Source organism: Bos indicus x Bos taurus, chromosome 17, assembly GCF_003369695.1.
Source record: "Bos indicus x Bos taurus breed Angus x Brahman F1 hybrid chromosome 17, Bos_hybrid_MaternalHap_v2.0, whole genome shotgun sequence".
In the NCBI taxonomy this organism is placed as follows: domain Eukaryota; kingdom Metazoa; phylum Chordata; class Mammalia; order Artiodactyla; family Bovidae; genus Bos; species Bos indicus x Bos taurus.
The window spans coordinates 69,424,793-69,445,027 of record NC_040092.1 but is presented as its reverse complement, the minus strand read 5'-3'; the positions used below and the strand labels follow the sequence as shown (position 1 = coordinate 69,445,027).

At 39.3% G+C, this 20,235-nt stretch overlaps 1 protein-coding gene across 1 annotated transcript in view; it reads left to right on the top strand.

The window, feature by feature from the left end:
* The window catches only part of DCHS2 (dachsous cadherin-related 2), a 324,194-nt gene that overhangs the window by 189,903 nt on the left and 114,056 nt on the right, over positions 1-20,235 (top strand). Inside the window, exons 5-9 of the mRNA XM_027513497.1 lie at positions 2,184-3,200; positions 5,850-6,037; positions 8,897-8,996; positions 14,960-15,117; positions 16,214-17,057. Coding sequence (XP_027369298.1) covers positions 2,184-3,200; positions 5,850-6,037; positions 8,897-8,996; positions 14,960-15,117; positions 16,214-17,057 — 2,307 coding nt within the window. The remainder of the gene's footprint in view (positions 1-2,183; positions 3,201-5,849; positions 6,038-8,896; positions 8,997-14,959; positions 15,118-16,213; positions 17,058-20,235) is intronic.

Genomic DNA, 20,235 nt, shown 5'->3' with positions numbered 1-20,235 from the left:
TGTATGCAGGTCTAGAAACAACAGATAGAACCAGACATGGAACAATGGACTGATTAAAAATTGGAAAAGGAGTATGTCAAGGCTGTATATTGTTCCTCCGCTTATTTAACTTCTATGCAGAGTACATTATGTGAAATGCTGGGCTGGTTAAAACACAAGCTGGAATCAAGATTGCCAGGAGAAATTATAAGCTCAGATGTACAGTTGATACCACCCTTGGCAGAAAGCAGAGAGGAACTAAAGAGCCTCTCTGTAAAGTTGAGAGAGGAGAGTGAAAAAGCTGGTTTAAAACTCAACATTCAAAAAACGAAGATCACAGTATCTGGTCCCATCACATAGATGGGGAAACAATGGAAACAGTGACAGATTGTATTTCTGGGAGCTCTAAAATCACTGTGGATGGTGACTGCAGCCCTGAAATTAAAAGACTCTTGCTCCTTGGAAGAAAAGTTATGACAGCCTTAGACAGCATATTAGAAAGCAGAGACATTACTTTTCCAACAAAGATCTGTATAGTCAAAGCTATGGCTTTTCCAGTAGTCATATATGGATGTGAGAGTTAGACCATAAAGAATGCTTATCACCAAAGAATTGGTGCTTTTGAATTGTGGTGTTGGAGAAGGGTCTTGAGAGTCTCTTGGGCCACAAGGAGATCAAACCAGTCAATCCTAAAGGAAATCAATCCTGAATATTCATTGGAAGGACTGATTTGAATCTGAAGTTCCAATACTTTGGTCACCTGATGCAAAGAGCAGACTCATTGAAAAAGACCCTGATGCTGGGAAAGATTGAAGGCAGGAGAAGTGGACAACAGAAGATAAGATGGTTGTATGACATCACTGACTCAATGGACATGAGTTTGAGCGAATTCCAAGAGATGGTGAAGGACAGGGAAGCCATGTATGCTGCAGTCCATGGAGTAGCAAAGAGTCGGCCAAACAATGCAGTGTTGAATAAATCTTACCTTTTCTCCATGGAAGAATTGAGACCATACAATCTATGGCTTACTCTTTGTTCTTTCAACATTATTTTTATCCTACTTTTTTAAATCACAAAAGTAATGGGTACTTTTAACCCACTGCATTTCACAGACACACAGACTTCAAAAAAATTTTATGAAAACACATCCAACTGTATTTGCTGTTCTACAACGACCTTCCCCCTATCCCCCTACTTCCCCAGTTTGTGTATTGAGGACCTTTTTCCAAGAAACTGGACATCATTCCATCTCATTTAAAAAAGTTGCCTAGTATTTCAACTTATATGTATAAAATATGCTTTATTTAAACATTTTCTTTTTGCTATCAATTTGAATGATTTACAGTTATTTTTTCTAGTAGAGGTTTCTCTGCAAGAAAAATTCCTAGAAGTGAATTACTTGTTCAAAGATTTTATCCTGCTCCCTAGTGAAAGTGTTAGTCCTTCAGTCATGTCTGACGCTTTGAGACCCCTTGGACTGTAGCCCACCAGGCTGCTCTGTTCATGGGACTCTCCAGGTAAGAATACTGGAGTGGGTTTCCATTCCCTTCTCCAGGGAATCTTCCTGTCCCAGGGATTGAACCCAGGTCTCCAGCATTGTAGATGAATTCTTTACTATCTGAGGCACCAGGGAAGCCCATCCTGCTCCCTAACCCTAAACCTAATCCATCGCCTCTTCTTTCCTTAACTTTTGGGGATGGTATTCGCCTTTTGTCAGTAGCTATTATAGAGAAGGGGCTTCCCTAGTGGCTCGGTTGGTAAAGAATCCATCTGCAATGCAGGAGTCTCCCTCCATACAAGAGACTTGGGTTAGACCCCTGGGTGGGGACTATCCCTTGGAGTAGGAAATACTTGACTTTGCTTCCTCAAATATAGGCATCCACATTATTTTCTGAATATCTTTCTGTTTTACTTAATTCAAGAAGAGGGAAGGAAGATGGTGAAACCTGTGGCTTTCTCCTTGTCCCGAGACAGTACTTTTGTCTACTGATACTTGAGAGACCATGTGTTCACTTACAACAGGGATTGGAGAGCGGAGGAAGACGTGCGACATTGCACAGCATTCTCCATGTATGTGATACACGTTAGTGCTTTCAGTTCTTAGTGTTCCTGGTAGGTATGTTCTTTTAGCCTAAAGTGATTGCCTTCTCTTTTAATTTCGTCCTTTCTTTCTTTTTTTTTTTTTTTTTTCTTTTTCTTTTCAGATTCCTCAGAGCCAGTTTTTTATAGGATCTCCTCTGGCAATCTGGACGGCACGTTCTCCATTCACCCATGGCTGGGCACCATTCGAACCCAGAAGCCTCTGGATCACGAAGCGCAGCCGGTGGTTGCGCTCACCGTCCAGGCACAGCTCGGCAGCTCCCCCGCCTGCAGCAGCACAGAGGTCAATATAACCATCATCGATGTCAATGACAACCCCCCGGTGTTTCCCAAAGCCTCCGATGAGGTTACAGTGTCTCAGAGCATGCTGCCTGGCACAGCCTTGTACCGTGCCCGCGCAGAAGACAAAGACAGCGGGCTCAACGGGCTCGTCCGCTACTCCATTGCGCGCCAAAGCCCGAGCCTCTTTTCCGTGGACGCTGGGCTCGGCGTGGTGTACCTCAACCGGAGCCTGTCTGGCGCTCAGCTGCAGGCGTGCACGCTGACCCTGGTGGCCCAGGACCTTGGCGTTCCTTCTCGGGCGTCCCTGCTGGTGCTGACAGTCATTATCGTGCGACAGGAGCGAAGCCCATCTTTGACGTTTGAGCATTTGGTCTATCAAGTGGAAGTGAGTGAGTCGCTGTCGCCAATGACCCCAGTTCTGCGCATCCGGGCCCGCCCACTGGGCCCGCAGGGTGCTCCCCCGCAGCTCGTGTACTGGTTGGAGCCCAGCACAGATTCCGCTGCGTTTGGAGTCCATCCTTTCACAGGTTGGATTTATTTGCGGCGACAGCTTGACTATGAATCCACACAAATGTATAATTTTAGAGTGTTTGCCTGGATCCCAGAGGACAAATTGTCACAAAATGCGAGCACTTCAGTAACTGTTCATGTCCTGGATGAGAATGACAATTCCCCTACCTTCTGGCACGATGTATTGTTTTTGAAAGTCCAGGAGAGTCCTATGCCCCAAGGGGTAATAGGCAAAATTACAGCAATTGACAGAGACTCCGGAAAGAATGGACAGCTATCATATTTCCTTTTGTCCGATGAAAAATTCTTCAAGATGAATCCTAATACAGGTAGCATTTTGTAGCTTGCACTTATTGCTTTAAAATTGGAATTGACAAAACCCAAATCTAAATTATAACACTAGTGCAAATATATAGTTAAAATTGCAGTTTTTAGTGAATACTTTACTTGATGACAGTATTGTGATTTTAAAGTGAAGTCAAAATTGAAAACAATTTTTCCTAGAATGATCCATGCTTCCTTGCCTCACACCCACATACTGCCTGTCCATACATGGTTCTCGTTTTGAATTAGAGCTACAGTGAGCACTGGACTGGATAAACTCTTGTGTAAAGTCGAATCTCTCCCACAATATTTTTTCACTTGTAGATGTCTTTAAATTTTTCAAATAATATTTTATAAAACATAAATGTCATCGATGGAGAACTAGAAAATCATACATTAATTAAATTTCAAAATTATTCATTTGATATATTTCCCCATTCTCATTTTTTTTTTTTTCAAGGAACCATGGGGAATGGGCAAATATTTACCCATGAGGTTTTTTTTTTCAAGTCTTAATTAAGTATACAAATTTTATTATATTTTAAATTTTATATAAATTTACAAGGACCTTAATTTCTGCAACTACCTACAAATTAACTGTGTTTATACTGCAACCATTTAGCTGCAGAAACTGAGACCTGCATAGCTCAAATAACATGCCCAAGGTCATGGGGCTAAAAAGAAGTGAGAAGGTTACCATTTTGTACATTTCCAAGAGGCACCATTCATGCTGAGGTCCTTATACATGTTGCCCTTTGCTCTATATATGTGTGTGTGTATGTGAGTTGCTCAGTCTGTGACCCATGGACTGTAATGGGACCCAATTTGAATTCAATTCTAATTACCTTCTAAGTGCCCACTGTGTGAGTTAGGAAAAGGTGCCCCTTCCTCCAGCAGATGGCGCTTTACCCCAGGACACAGGGCCTGCTGAGATGGCAAGCTGCATCTCAGATCCCATTCCCTCCTGAGCTGGGCGCCCCCAGCAGGGCACAAACTGCACTGCTGCCAGGATGGTCCTGCTTGCTCTTTACTTCCATGTGCTGAATAGTTCTCTTAGGTCTTCTGTTTCACTCAGCAATTTATTTTTTTGGAAATAAAATATACATTTGGTCCCCGCATGATCTTCTCTCTCCCACAGTCAGTTCAATGCCCAGATTCAGAAGACCAGGTGTCCACTCTTAGAATTGTTGCATGGCTAGAAGCAAGAAGCTTCATTTTAGGGCAGTTTCCTTACCTTGACTGCTGCTGCTGCTGCTGCTAAGTCGCTTCCAACTCTGTGACCCCATAGATGGCAGCCCACCAGGCTCCCCCTTCCCTGGGATTCTCCAAGCAAGAACACTGGAGTGGGTTGCCATTTCCTTCTCCAATGCATGAAAGTAAAGAGTGAAAGTGAAGTCGCTCAGTCGTGTCCGACTCTTAGCGACCCCATGGACTGCAGCCTAAAAGGCTCCTCTGTCCATGGGATTTTCCAGGCAGGAGTACTGGAATGGGGTGCCATTGCCTTCTCCTTGACTAGAAGAGAGAATCCTGCCATGCTCCATGGCCTGCTCTGGGGGGTGAAGAGTTAAAGTGTATGAAGGGGCTTGGAAGTCTAGACACTCATAAGCTGTTCCTCTTCACCAGGGCTGGGCACGGTGTGGCAGTGCGGGGGTTGCGGGCACCCTCCCGAGTGTGGCCGGCACGAGTGCTCTCCACATCCGAGGCTCCAGGCAGCCTTGGCAGCAGCCCTCTTCCTCAGAACCCTGCATGGCGCCCTCACGCCCGTCCTTGGCTGAGCCTCCCAGTCTTTCCAAATAGCTGCTACTTGTCAGTCACAGTTGGTTCATCAAGTGAAAGTCTGATATTCAGCATTTAGGGTTTTCTGAGAAGAATTATATTTTGGAACTTTAAAAATGCAGATGTTGTCTTTGTCATTTTTGTTAGAATCAAACAGTAAATACTTTATAAATACAGTTGACATAGTAAAGGGATATGTAAACACTGCATTTTAGCTTCACCAATTCAGCAACTTTTCCAAATATGAATTTTTTTGTTCCTGATTTCACTTTTTGTTTTTCACACGGTCATTTCATTTGGAGGACGAGGGAAAAAAAAAAAAATCTTAGAAATGGCAATGTTAGGTAATAGTTTCTTCATGATTACTTTCTCACAAATTCATATTTTCATAGATAGTGAGGAAATTAATTCCTGGTGGAATTCTGCAGTGGGAGATGGCCCTTCGTAGTATGTAGAAGCATTTACAACTTTATGCCTGAGTTTGTGGGATGAAACATGAGGGACATAGTCTAGAAGACAGTTTTGAGCAAGAATATGCAAAATATGGTTTGTAAAGCATGAAGTTATTGGGAAGTCATTATGCTCACTATACATATATTTTGTGAGATAGTAATAAATAACTTTATACATTCTTTAGTTCAAATGGTTCATGGTAGATAATTTGAAATATAAAGAATGACAAATTGAAGATGACAGAAAAAACTTCAGAAAATTCTTTCAGCAGTGGAGCTGGATTATGAAGGAATGTGCTTTTGGAAGTTGTGCTCTTAGAGCTTTGTATCCGATTTTCCTTTCTGGGCATTGGTCTGGATGGGGTTCTTAACACCGGAATTCTGGTACAAGTGGTGTCTTCTCTCACGCTGCTCTGTGCTCCTCAGGGGAGCTGATCAGCTGGGTGGCCCTGGATCACGAGCAGCGCGCGCACCACCAAGTGGCCGTCCTGGTGAGCGACCACGGCTCCCCTCCGCGCAGCGCCACCACGCTGGTGCATGTCTCAGTTACTGACATCAATGACAACAGGCCGTATTTCCCACAGTGCCTCGCTGGGAAGGAACTGTACGTCAAGGTATGTGGTATGCAGCATTTGTATTATTATTAGTTTTCAGCACCATCTTGTGGTCAAAAGAATGAACTTACCCAGTCAGTCGGTGTGGAAATGCATACATTTTTAGATTTAGAATTGTCCACATGTCATAGAAACCTACAATTATTTTTTAAATTAATTAATTTACAGTATTGTGGTGGTTTTTGCCATACATTGACAGGAATCAGCCATGGGTGTAAATGTGTCCCCCATCCTGAACCCCCCTCCCACCTTCCTCCCCATCCTATCCCTCAAGCTCATCTGAGTGCACTGGCCCTGAGTGCCCTGTCTCATGCATCGAACCTGGACTGGTGATCTACTTCACATATGGTAATATACAAAAATAAACTCAAAATGGATTAAAGATCTAAATGTGAAACCTATAATTATTAGAAAAAAGAAAAGATATACCTATAGCTGATTCATGGCAGAAACCAACACAATACTGTAAAGCAATTGTCCTCCAATTAAAAAATTAATAAATTTTAAAAAGAAAATGCTTGTATGTTCTATTTGGGATCACACATTCAGTTGTTTCATGATAATGTGGTTCTGTCTGTTGTATGCAAACGTAACAGTACTTCATTATCAGTAGTGCTCAGACATGGATTTTTTTTTTTTCAGTAATATTCATGCCTTTCTTTGTTTTAAAGCTCAACTGAAAACCATCTTTGAGCTGGTTAGTTGAAGACAGAACAATCTGTAGTTTTAAAGTGAAGGGTGCACGTGTGCTCAGATGCTCAGTCGTGTCCAACTCTTTGCGACTGATGTGCACCCAAAGATTGTAACATTTGATCTTTGCAGGTAAATGCAAAAACTTCTAATTACATTTATGTGATCTTATGTTTTTCATTTCCATATTTTTGTATGTTTTATAATGTACATAATAAATTAGCGTGTTAGTTCATGTAGATAATTGATAAATGTACCTTGAAGGTACTCATACTTCTTTTAAAATAAATGGGTTATATAAATAAAAAGTTTGGAAGCTATTGCTCTAAAATAATTAAACATTCAAATTAAGCTCAGATATGCATGTTGAAAAACACAAAAAAGGTATTGAGGAAGTTAATAACTTTAAACTCATCTTCCAAAATCATATTTAAAGAAAATTCTGCCATCTGTGGAGCATTATGATACCGTCCTTATGATTTTATATTATTTCATTTTATGCATGACATGTGTACAGTGTGCTCAGTCGTTTTAGTCATGTCTGACTCTTTACGACCCTGTGGATAGTAGCCTGCCAGTTCCTCTGTCCATGGGATTTTCCAGGCAAGAATACTGGAGTGGGTTGCCTTGCCCTCCATCAAGGAGGTCTTCCTGACCCAGGGACTGAACCCACATCTCCTGCAGCTCTTGTGTTGTAGGAGGATTCTTTATCTGCTGAGCCATCAGGGAAGCCCCAAGTATGACATTTCACAGCTTAATTAGGCAATAGAACAGAAACTAGGAGTTCAGTTCCACATGTGTATTTCAGTATTCCAGGAAACCTTCTGTTAATTAATAAGATACCTTTCCTGAAATAATAGTCTGTGATTATCTTTAGCATGTTTCAAACCTTTAAAAATGCCCCTAGAAGGTGATGAATAAGAAGCTAGAATCCTTTTTGTTATTGTTCAGTCACTCAGTTGTGTCTGACTCTTAGGGACCCCATGGACTGCAGCACGCCAGGCTTCTCTGTCCTTCACCATCTCCTGGAGCTCACTCAAACTCACGTCCACTGAGTCAGTGATGCCATCCTACCATCTCGTCCTCTGTTGTCCCCTTCTCATCCTGCCTTCAATCTTTCCCAGAATCAGGGTCTTTTCTAATAAGTCAGCTCTTCACATCGGATGGCCAAAGTATTGGAGTTTCAGCTTCAGCACCAGTCCTTCCAATGAATATTCAGGACTGATCTCCTTGCAGTCCAAGGGACCCTCAAGAGTCTTCTCCAACACCACAGTTCAAAAGCATCAGTTCTTCAGCCCTTAGCCTTCTTTATGGTCCAATTTTCACATCCATACATGACTACTGAAAAAGCCATATCTTTGACTATATGCATCTTTGTTGGCAAAGTAGTGTCTCTGTTTTTTAATGTGCTGTCTAGGTTGGTCATAGCTTTTCTTTCAAGGAGCGAGCGTTTCTAATTTCATGACTGCAGTCACCATCTGCAGTGATTTTGGAGCCTAAGAAAATAAAGTCTGTCCCTGTTTCCATTGTTTCCCCATCTATTTGCCATGAAGTGATAGAACTGGATGCCATGATCTTCGTTTTTCGAATGCTGAGTTTTAAGCCAGCTTTTTCACTCTCCCGTTTCACCTCCATCAAGAGCCTCTTTAGTTCCTCTTCACTTTCTGCTATAAGGGTGATGTCATTTGCATATCTGAAGTTATTGATATTTCTCCCTGCAATCGTAATTCCAGATTGTGCTTCATCCAGTCCGGCATTTAGCATGATGTACTCTGCATATAAGTTAAATAAGTAGGGTGACAATATACAGCCTTGACATACACCTTTACCAATTTTGAACCAGTCCATTGTTCCATGTCTGGTTCTAACTGTTGCTTCTTCCATCAAAAATCTTAAATTTTGTAGTGAATTTTGTTTCCTTTTTTTCCTCTCAAAATTAGTTTAAATGCTGCAGATAATTTGTTCAAATTGAATGAAACATTTAAATATGTAATATGGATTCTTTTCATGGATTTACATTCATATAACCTTTATATGGTAGACATTTGAATTATGTGTGGGTTTAAAAGTAGTTTAAAAATTACAGGAGCATTGTGTTCTTTCAAGTTTCATCGATATTTCTTGTTTAAATTTTACCTACTAATTTGTCATTCTTTGTCTTAATGACAGGTTCTGGAAGGTCAGCCAGTAAATATGTTGGTTACAACTGTGTTTGCAAAGGATCTTGATGAGGGAAACAATGCAGAAGTTATATATTCGGTATCTTCAGGTAAAAGTTACTATTCATATAGGATTAAGAGCTTTTAGCATTTTCTCCGCTGTCTACCAAACATCTGCCTCCTTCTGAGAAAATAGTTAATGCTGAAAATAACACCAAATTGCACACAAAATAACTTTGTTGTATTTTAGAATCACCTTTTTAAAAAAGAATTTTAAAGTTTAATGTAAAATCATACATTTTTTTCATGTCCTAAAGAGAAATCAACCAATCATCCACTTTAAATGGATAATTTTCAATAATCTAAAAATGCAAATCAGCTTTTATTGAGGAAAGCACTATTAATAATGTATAAAAAATGATATTGAGTATAAAGACATATAAAGACAGGGCTTCCCTGGTGGCTCAGATGGTAAAGAATCTGCCTGTAATGCAGGAGACCCAGATTCAATCCCTGAGTTGGGAAGATCCCCTGGAGAAGGGAGTGGCTGCCCACTCCAGTATTTGTGCCTAGAGAATTCCATGGACAGAGGAGCATGGTGGGCTGCCTAGTCCATGGGGTTGCAGAGAGTCAGACACAACTGAGTGACTAACACTTCCCCATAAAGACACATGATTATAAATACCAAGCACCTGTGAATCTCTATCAAAATTAAATATTTTTCAGGTCAGAGTCAATCATACTCAAAATATCACATATGTACACTCATGTATGTGTATGTGGGAATTTTACTGAGACAGGCTTATGTTTATGTTTTTCTTTGAGAATGCACAGGTGTTGCATTCCTGTGATTGGATCCAATGATTACCTTTAGCTGACATTGTTTCTTTATACGATTTTAAAAGGCATTTTTTGCTGTGTCATGTTTGATACAAACATAGAGAAGCAAGAGACAGCATTGCTCTTACCTGCAGATAAGTTAATTGCCTGCGTGGAAAACCCCAAATATGCTACAGGCAAACCATTGGAATCAATAGCATAAAAAAATTTCTGGGAGCAATGTCAATATACAAAAATCACTAGCATTTTAAAAACTAAGCAGGATTTCAAAGGTTTGATTCACTATAACAAAGAAAATCATAGGGTGTAGGGTCTGGCTTGCTTCAAAGATCATGAAGTTTAGGCTTCATGGTTCTTCCCTTGCTGGGGCTTCTCCGGGATGGAATATTGTCCTATTCTTTTTAAAGGAGGACCCACAAAGTAAATGTTTCCCTTCCAAATTAGAATCATCTTGATGAAAAGCATAGGGAGAGAAATTTCAGTAAAATATATTCAAGACCTTTGTGTAGAAAATTACAAAATATTGATGAAAAACCTGAAAACAGAAAGAAATGAGAATGCAAATCACGTTCATGCTTGGCAGGGCGACAGAGGGCATTGTTCAGGGACAGTGAGCCTGCTGCAGAGAGACAGACACACACCCACACAGGTTACACTATAATCCTCTGTGGTGCCATTATTTGGAAAGAAACACAACCATCCTAGAACTTGTCCATGAATATATGGACTAGAGAGATACATCTCCACTTTAGAACAGAGGCTGTCCACAGGGAAGAAAAAGGGGAATGAAATTTGGAGGTATACACAGGTTCTCTGCTGTACTTATATTTTGTCATTTCTTTAAAACTTTTGAAGAAATATTGGGACTTTACCAACCTGGAAGTGTTTCCATGGATGGTCATCATATATTTCTGAAAGTTTGAAATGTTGATATTTAAAAAAAAAATAGTCTTTAATCTGGTACTTGGTACATAGCAATATAAAAATATGGTGTTGCCTATTATGTTATTCATACCCTTCCTTTAACTCCATCCAACTGCAAAATAGAAGCAACTACAAAATATAAGATAAAATAACAAGATAAAAATCAATATAATGGGAACATATATATCTTTGTTTACATATATACACACACACACACACACACACACACATCTTTGTTTATATCCTATAAGAATGAAGTAAATGGATCAAAGTATAGATATCAGAACCAGCAAATGTTACATAATGTCCTGCTCTATACTCTGACTTTCTTAAGGGCAGGAGTGCTTTTTTATTTGCCTTTATTTCCTCTATAACTAGTAAAGTGTCTGTTGTATCATAATGACTCATTGACAGCTGAATAAAAGAAAGAAAGAGAGTCATGACTGGCCCAGACTTTGAGTTTTTTGGATTGTTCGAAGTATTAAGATTTTATCAAATAATACAAATCTATTATTTAACAAACTAGAAAAAAACCCTACCAAAATCAATTTGAATTAGAAATATCAATATGAACTTGTGACGTCTTTTAGTTGTGTGTGTGTGTTCTCTGTCCACTGAAGATGGCCTAGAAAGAATGAGTGACCCAGAGGCAATGAGCAGAATACAACCTCCCAACACTGTGTTCCATGGAAGAAACCAGGAGTCCTTGGAGAAATGACTGACTCCAGGTCTCGGACAGGAAATCTTCAAGATGAGTCTGTAACATTTTGTTAAACCAAATGCCAGGAGGCTGCTAAAGATGACTAGATCATATCAAAGACTTGGGAACCACCTTTGTGCGTGTGTGCTAAGTCACATCAGTCCTATCCGACTCCGTGCAACCTCGTGGACTATAGTCCATCAGGCTTCTCTCTCCATGGGATTTCCCAGGCAAGAATACTGGAGTGGGTTGCCATACCCTTCTCCAGGGGATCTTCCCAACCCAGGGGTTGAACCCGTATCTCTTCTGTCTCCTGCATTGGCAGACAGATTCTTTACCACTAGCGCCACCTGGGAAGCCCTGGGAACCACCTTTAAGAAGATTCTAACAAAGCTAGTGGAGGTGATGGAATTCCAGTTGAGCTATTTCAAATCCTGAAAGGTGATGCTGTGAAAGTGCTGCACTCAATATACCAGCAAATTTGGAAAACTCAGCAGTGGCCACAGGACTGGAAAAGGTCAGTTTTCATTCCAATCCCAAAGAAAGGCAATGCCAAAGAATGTTCAAACTACTGCACAATTGCACTCATCTCACATGCTAATAAAGTAATGCTCAAAATTCTCCAAGCCAGGCTTCAGCAATATGTGAACCGTGAACTTCCAGATTTTCAAGCTGGTTTCAGAAAAGGCAGAGGAACCAGAGATCAAATTGCCAACATCCCTAGATCATGGAAAAAGCAAAAGAGTTCCAGAAAAACATCTATTTCTGCTTTATTGACTATGCCAAAGCCTTTGAGTGTGTGGATCACAATAAACTGTGGAAAATTTTTCAAGAGATGGGAATACCAGACCACCTGACCTGCCTCTTGAGAAACCTATATGCAGATCAGGAAGCAATAGTTAGAACTGGACATGGAACAACAGACTGGTTCCAAATAGGAAAAGGAGTACATCAAGGCTGCATATTGTCACCCTGCTTATTTAACTTAAATGCAGAGTACATCATGAAAAACGCTGGGCTGGAAGAAGCACAAGCTGGATTCAAGACTGCCGGGAGAAATATTAATAACCTCAGATATGCTCACCACCCTTATGGAAGAAAGTGAAGAGGAACTAAAAAGCCTCTTGATGAAAATGAAAGAGGAGAGTGAAAAAGCTGGCTTAAAGCTCAGCATTCAGAAAACTAAAATCATGGCATCTGGTCCCATCACTTCATGGGAAATAGATGGGGAAACAGTGTCAGACTTAATTTTTTGGGGCTCCAAAATCACTGCAGATGGTGATTGCAGCCATGAAATTAAAAGATGCTTACTTCTTGGAAGGAAAGTTATGACCAACCTAGATAGCATATTCAAAAGCAGAGATATTACTTGGCCAACAAAGGTCGTCTAGTCAAGGTTATGGTTTTTCCAGTGGGCATGTATGGATGTGAGAGTTGGACAGTGAAGAAAGCTGAGCACCAAAGAATTGATGCTTTTGAACTGTGGTGTTGGAGAATACTCTTGAGTGTCCCTTGGACTGCAAGGAGGTCCAACCAGTCCATCCTAGAGGAGATCAGTCCTGGGTGTTCATTGGAAGGACTGATGCTGAAGCTGAAACTCCAATACTTTGGCCACCTCATGTGAAGAGTTGATTCATTGGAAAAGTCCCTGATGCTGGGAGGGATTGGGGGCAGGAGGAGAAGGGGACGACAGAGGATGAGATGGCTGGATGGCATCACCGACTCAATGCACATGAGTTTGAGTGAACTCTGGGAGTTGGTGATGGACAGGGAGGCCTGCTGTGCTGTGATTCATGGAGTCGCTAAGAGTTAGACGTGACTGAGCGACTGAACTGAACTGAATGATAAGAGATGAAACAGTATGAACATCATTAGGGGTAACAATGGCAATAGATTTACCCATTTATAATGTGTTTAAATGTCTGTTTAATGATTCTTAAAACAAGCTAAACAAACCTTTAATGATCATAGTTGGAGTATTGAAGGATGTTAGTAAATCAATCCATTATTTTGAATACTGTTAAATAAAATTTTACTATCAGACATTTATCCTGAATTTTCGTATAATGAACTGCCCCAGTGGGTTACCAATAAACAGGTAAGAAGACGATTCTCTTGAGTAATACATTCCAGCCAATAAATGAAGATGGCATCTTAGACTCAGAATGTTATACTTTATAACATTTAGTGAATCATTAGTGGATCTAGGCTGTGTACCAACTGGTGCCCCCATCACAAAAAGAGACAATCAGACATGCGCCTCTGAAGGAAAACACAGCACAGCACTTCAAAAGCAGTCTTCCCCCTGAAATGAACCCGAATCTGATTAATTATCTACATCTACCTCCCAATTTAAGGAAAACAGAGAGGACAGAAGAACATATTTAAGCTATATGTTGGTGATAAGCAACAGGCAAATCTAGACCGTGGGAAGCTTCAGGATACATAGTCAATTCTTCAGCAGATGAGTTGCAAAATAAATAAAAATAAATGGATGACAGGAAGAGACAGACCAAAGAGATATGTGCATATGGAGTTTATGTTAAACCCAATTTGAATTGGCTAAAAAATATTTGAGACAGTTGGAAATTTTAAAAATAACTAGAAATTTGATAATATGAAGGAATTACTACTAATTTAAATATATAATACTATAATTATATTTTTCCTTATCTTTTAGAGATGTGTGTTGAAAAATATGCAGAAGAAATGATACAATTTCTGAGATTTGCTTCAAGAGTAGACAGGGAAGGGAAATATCTGAATGTCTAATAATATTAGCCGTGAGTTAACAAATATTATTTTTTATCCTTTTCCATATGGTTTATTGTAGGATATTGAATATAACTGCCTGTGCCACACAGTAGGTCCTTGTTATTTGTCCATCCTTGTATGATGGCTTGCACCTGCCATCCCACGTCCGCCGAGCCCCTGCCCCGGCCCTGGCCCCCACAGCCTGCTCTCCGTGTCTGTGAGCCTGTTTCTGTCATAGTTCCGTTCACTTGTGTCACGCTGTAGATCTGACGTATAAGTGACATCAAATGGTATTTGTCTTTCTGTGTCTGACTTACTTCACTTTACGATGATCTCTAGGTCCATCCATCCTGCTGCAAATGGCATTATTTCGGTCTTTTTATGGCTGAGTGATATTCCATTGTGTATATAATCTGCATCTTTTTTACCTATTCTCCTGTCGATAGACATTTAGGTTGTTTCTGTATCCCGGCTATTGTGAATGGTGCTGCTATGAATATGGAAGTACATGTATCTTTTTGAATTATAGTTTTGTCAGGATATATTCCCAGGATTGGGGTTGCTGAATGATGTGGCACATAGGTTGATAAATACTGGAGCTAAGTGATAGGCATGTGAAAGTTCATTATATCATTGTCTAACTTTTAGTATGTGAAAATTTCCATAATAAAGTTTTTATAATCTGTTGCATTTCTTGTCTATATTTTTCATATAATCCTTATGTTCATATTCTCACAGAGCTCTAAGGTAAATAAATCTCCCAAATGATCACAGATATATTTGTATTAATCTCTGTATTCTGCATTATTAACTAACATTAATTTCTTAATTTTGTGTGTGTGTGTGTGTGTGTAGAAGATAGTTCTGATCACTTCAAGATTGATGCCAACAGTGGTGAAATAAGAACAACTAGAGTACTTTCACGTGATTATGGACCTTCTTACAGGATGACTGTAATAGCCAGTGACCAGGGAGTGCCTCCTCTTCAAGGACAGGCAGTTATTAATATTCAGGTAATAGCACACATCACACAAATGGGGAAAAATGCCCTGAAAGTTTTTTTTTTTACTTTATATACAAATGTATAGAGTGAAGATACTTTAAAAATGTGAATACTCCCTTTAAAGAGCATTGCAGATGTATGTGTACATTATATTAAGTGACTTTACTACTATTTGAGAAATGACTATATTTAAATAAACGTTTATTTTAACTTTGTAAATTACTGACAAGATACTTTAATCACTATGTGGGTATTTATACTACTTTTTTAATGAAGAACAAAAAATATCTTTTCTTTTTTCCTAATTGCAAGGACCTGGCAAATTTGCAGAAGAAACATTTATAAACAAATGGCCAATAATAAATCACATAGTTTTTGTAACTATTTTAAAAATTAGAAAGTCACTTGAGGTCCATATTTTAAGGCTTCCCTTTAGTCATAATGAGCAAATGATTTGTGGGAAGTCTTTTTTTTTTTTTTTTGGAAGTCTTGATAGTAGGAAAAAATTACACCAATCCATCAATAACAAGATGACTATAGGAAGATTTTTTATTCAAACACATGATAATCAGTAATATTAACATAGATATGAATACTAATCAGGAATATATATCCCCAAGTATTCTGTTTCCAAAGTATATTAACTGACTAAGGATGTGTGGTTTAGGAGAAAATTCTATCATAATATTTCAAGTCTCTAATTTCAGATAAACAGACACATGATTCTTAAATGTATGCAGATGTTGTCATTAAGGAGACAAGAGTTTCTAGGATTTAGAGTAGTTTGTGGAACTAACTACCTTGGTTCTCATCTGTGGCCTCAGCAAACTATCATTGCATCCATTACAGCAAACGGGGAAGTAGAAAATCCTGTACTTTCTTATCTGCTAGATATGATGCAATTTTTAATTTTCAGAGACATACTGGAATTAGGCAATAAAAGAAAAGACATTTTCTCATCAATTACTGTATATATATTTATTTGTAATATGTATATATACATATCATGAATAGATGGAATTAGGGTCCAAAAGAATAGCAGCACCTGTGTTGATTAAATTATTAAAATACTGCAAATAAACAGCTCCTTTTTATTCTTATTTCAGGTGATACCACTATCCAAAGGGAGAACTGTCATTTCTCAGAATATTAGACATTTAGTTATACCAGAAAACTTGAAGCCTACAAAAGTAATGAGCTTGATAAAGTCACCTGATCACCTTCAACGACAGCATGGTGGAAAGTTGCATTTTAGTATCGCTGCAGATGACAAGGATGGTCACTTTGAAGTGGACAGCTCAACAGGAGACTTGTTCCTCTCTAAGGAACTGGATTATGAAATGATGTCTCATTATCTTCTCAGGGTGGTAACTAAAGACCATAGCAGAAATCCTCCCGTGAATAGCACGGTCTTCCTGAGTGTTGCTGTGGAAGATCAGAATGACCATTCCCCATCTTTCCGGGAGGAGTTCATTGTGATAAGTGTACCAGAGAACACCCCTGTTGGCACTCTGGTGCACATCTTCAATGCCAAAGATGGTGATGGAAGTTTTTTGAACAGTAGAATACAATACTTCATTGAAGCCAACCACCCTGGAATGAATCCATTTCTCATCCACCCCTCATCTGGCACTTTGGTCACCACGTCTCCCCTTGACAGAGAGAGAGTTCCAACTGTTGTCCTGACAGTAACCGCATCGGACCAGGCTGTGAACGTGACGGACCGGCGACTGAGATCACTGATGGCGAAGGTAGTGATTCTGGATGTGAATGACCACAGTCCCACTTTTACATCTTTCCCCATCGCCCATGTCAGAGAGGATGCTGCGGTGGGCTCCTTGGTGCATCACATAACTGCTCAAGATCCAGATGCAGGAAGGAATGGAAGAGTAACATTTAGCATCCTCTCAGGAAATGAAAACATGGCCTTTATGCTAGATGAGTCATCAGGTACCGTCTAAGTCACTGTTGATTACAACCTGTGATTGCTTGCTTGCATTTATCCTTTCCATTTTCCTCTGTTATCAAATGATCTTCTCAAGATGCATATGCATTAAGGAAATTTGACTTGATTTACCATTTCACTTATACAGATGGTAGGCATAGAGGTTGTATTCAGGAAACCAACAGTAGTTGGCCTGTTTGTTAATATAGATCTCTGGTTTGTAGCTAGGTCACATTTCCTGGGGTGAACATTTTACAGTAGCCACCTTTTTTGCCCTCATTGTATGTGTTCACAGGGTATGAGGTATACCAAGATAAATCAAGGTAGAGCATGACTGGTCAACCATGTTAATCAAAGACTTTAGTATCAAAACATCTCTAAGATCATAGAAACATACCCTTGTAAATAGTTGGAAATCATGTGTTTTTAAATAGTTGGATTAATTTGGACATCAAGACCCTCACTTTTCACAACTGAACCATTTTATTTTTGGTGGAAGCATTTATTCACTCTTCAGTACTCTGCAGAAATGACACTGACATTGTCACAAGACAGTGACACTCACTGTCACTGCTCTTATCTTGCTGTCACCATATTGCCAGATAATGTCTTCTAAAAGTTTTGATGTAGCTTGATGGACAGTTATATATACAAAGTGTCAACCTTGTAATACTGACATTTTCTCACCAGTTAACACACACACACACACACACATAATTGAATGAAATTCCTTCACCCTGATTTTCAGAAAATATTAAAGAGATGGACTACCATCTCATTCTCAAAATAAAGTCATTTCTGTATGAACAACAGGAAAAAATCTCAGACGTATACCATTTGGTCCAACTGTTAATAAGAACATTATTTGGCAGTGAGATTGAATGTGTAGGATTTGGAAGTCATGATTATAGTCTGGCTATGTACTGTTGGAAATTTTCATCAAAATATTTATTAAATCCTGTACATATGGTTCCATTCTGAGGCCTGCATGCACACTACCTAAAAGCCCAACTGACAGAGAGAGAGTCCAGACCTAGTTGCTGATTTCTGTTAGAGCTCGGGTCTCCAAGGATCTGTTTCAGCAATGCTTCAAATGCTTTCCAGAATGGCTAAGGAAGGTCCCTTTCAGGTTGTTAAAGAGGGTGGATAAAAATAGAATTGTGTCTCAGTAATATAGATATCATGAATCTTGAACAATTGCAGTGGCTGTTTCAGATCTTTTTAACATCATAAAAATGCTAATTACTGAATATACTCATATGAGATGGGCTATTTTTTCTCTCACAAGGTTCATATTTTTTTAAATCAAGACAAAGTAAGGTTTTCAATGGCTTTGTCTATGAAGTATAAAATGATAAGCAATTCTTGAGAAGTCATTTTATAAAATATGACTCAGTAAACCTCTTTAATTATTTGAAGAAATGCTCTTATAGGATAAACATGTGTTAGAGAAGCAAGTACCAATTCTAAAAGAAAAAATGTGACAGTTGGAATTATGTAACAAATATATGTATGCAAGTTTTTATAACACGTGGCTTATGTGAATTATGTACTTCAGTGGCAGTTGGATAGAGACATTTTATTTGTGAATTTTATTGTCCTAGTTGTAAAGTCTTTATTATTTTTTATTAATATGAAAGATAGTTAACTGAGAATAGTATAAAGAAACTGTAACTTTTTAACAAAAACTTAATGTCTTAAAGGATATAACCATAACTTTTTGTACCTTGGTCACATTTACACATGAAGTGTCCTTTGACATAAAGAGGGATACTGTTAGAACCTTGTTATTCAGTTGCTAACTCATGTCCCACTCTTTGTGACCCTGTGGACTGCAGCACGCCAGGCTGCTCTGTCCTTCATTGTCTTCTGGAGTTTGCTCAAACTCATGTTCATTGAGTCGGTGATGCCATCCAATCATCTCATCTTCTGTCGCTCCCTTCTCCTCATGCCCTCAATCTTTCCCAGCATCAGTCTTTTCTGATGAGTTGGCTCTTTGCATCAGATGGCCAAAGTATTGGAGCTTCAGCTTCACTATCAGTCCTTCCAATGAATACTTAGGGTTGTTTTTCTTTAGGATTAACTGCTTTGATCTTGCAGTCCAAGAAACTCTGAAGAGTCTTCTCTAGCACCATGGTTCAAAAGCATCAGTTCTCCAGTGCTCAGCCTTCCTTATGGTCCAGCTTTTACATCCATACATGACTACTAGAAAAACCATAGCTTTAACCATATGGACCTTTGTTGGCAAAGTGATGTCTCTGCTTTCTAATATGCTGTCTAGGTTTGTCAGAGTTTTTTCTTCCAGGAAGCAAGCCTTTCTTTAATTTCATGGCTGCAGTCACTGTCTGCAGTGATTTTGGAGCTCAAGAAAGTAAAATCCGTCACTGTTTCCACTTCTACCACTTCTGTTTGCCATGAAGTTCAAAGGTTGTTGCTGAACCACGAAAGACACTGGGATTCTTGGCCTCCGGAGGAGAAGACTTCAATCCGGGGCCATAGACGAGGCTTGATCGTTCAGAGCTTTTGTGTGATAAAGTTTTATTAAAGTAAGAAAAGGGATAGGGAGAGCTTCCGACATAGACATCAGAAGCGGGATGGAGAGTGCCCCCTTCGCTAGTGTTAGCAAGGGGGTTATATACTTTTTAAGTAGTTATTACAGTGAATCAAAAGAATGTCTGGAGATTGTAAAGATCTTACTAGACCCGCTCCCATAATTTACATTTTAAGATAACAGGATTAGCCAGAAAGTTTTTTCCAGAAACTGTCCTGAAGCAGGATACATTCTTGTTACATAATCCTTGGTACAGAGTTTAAACTGAGTTGTTCGTTGTGTAATCATCAGTTTGAGGCTTAAAGATAGAAACGTGACTTATGTGACTATGACTAAGACTAAAAAATGTAGAGAAAAAAGAAAAACTTTTATCCTTTCCTCCTCCTTGAGAATCCCAGACCCCTCTCTCTTTGGGGACCCCCAGACTTCTTATCAATCTGCCTAGGAATTGACTCTCCCAAAGTAGTGGACCAGATGCCATGATCTTAGTTTCTTGAATGTTAAGTTTTAAGCTAGCTTTTTAACTCCCCTCTTTTACCCTCATCAATAGGCTCTTTAGTTCCTCTTCACTTTCTGTCGTTGTAGTGGTATTTTTTTTTTTTTTAATGAAGATAGATGTTGGGTAGATAAAT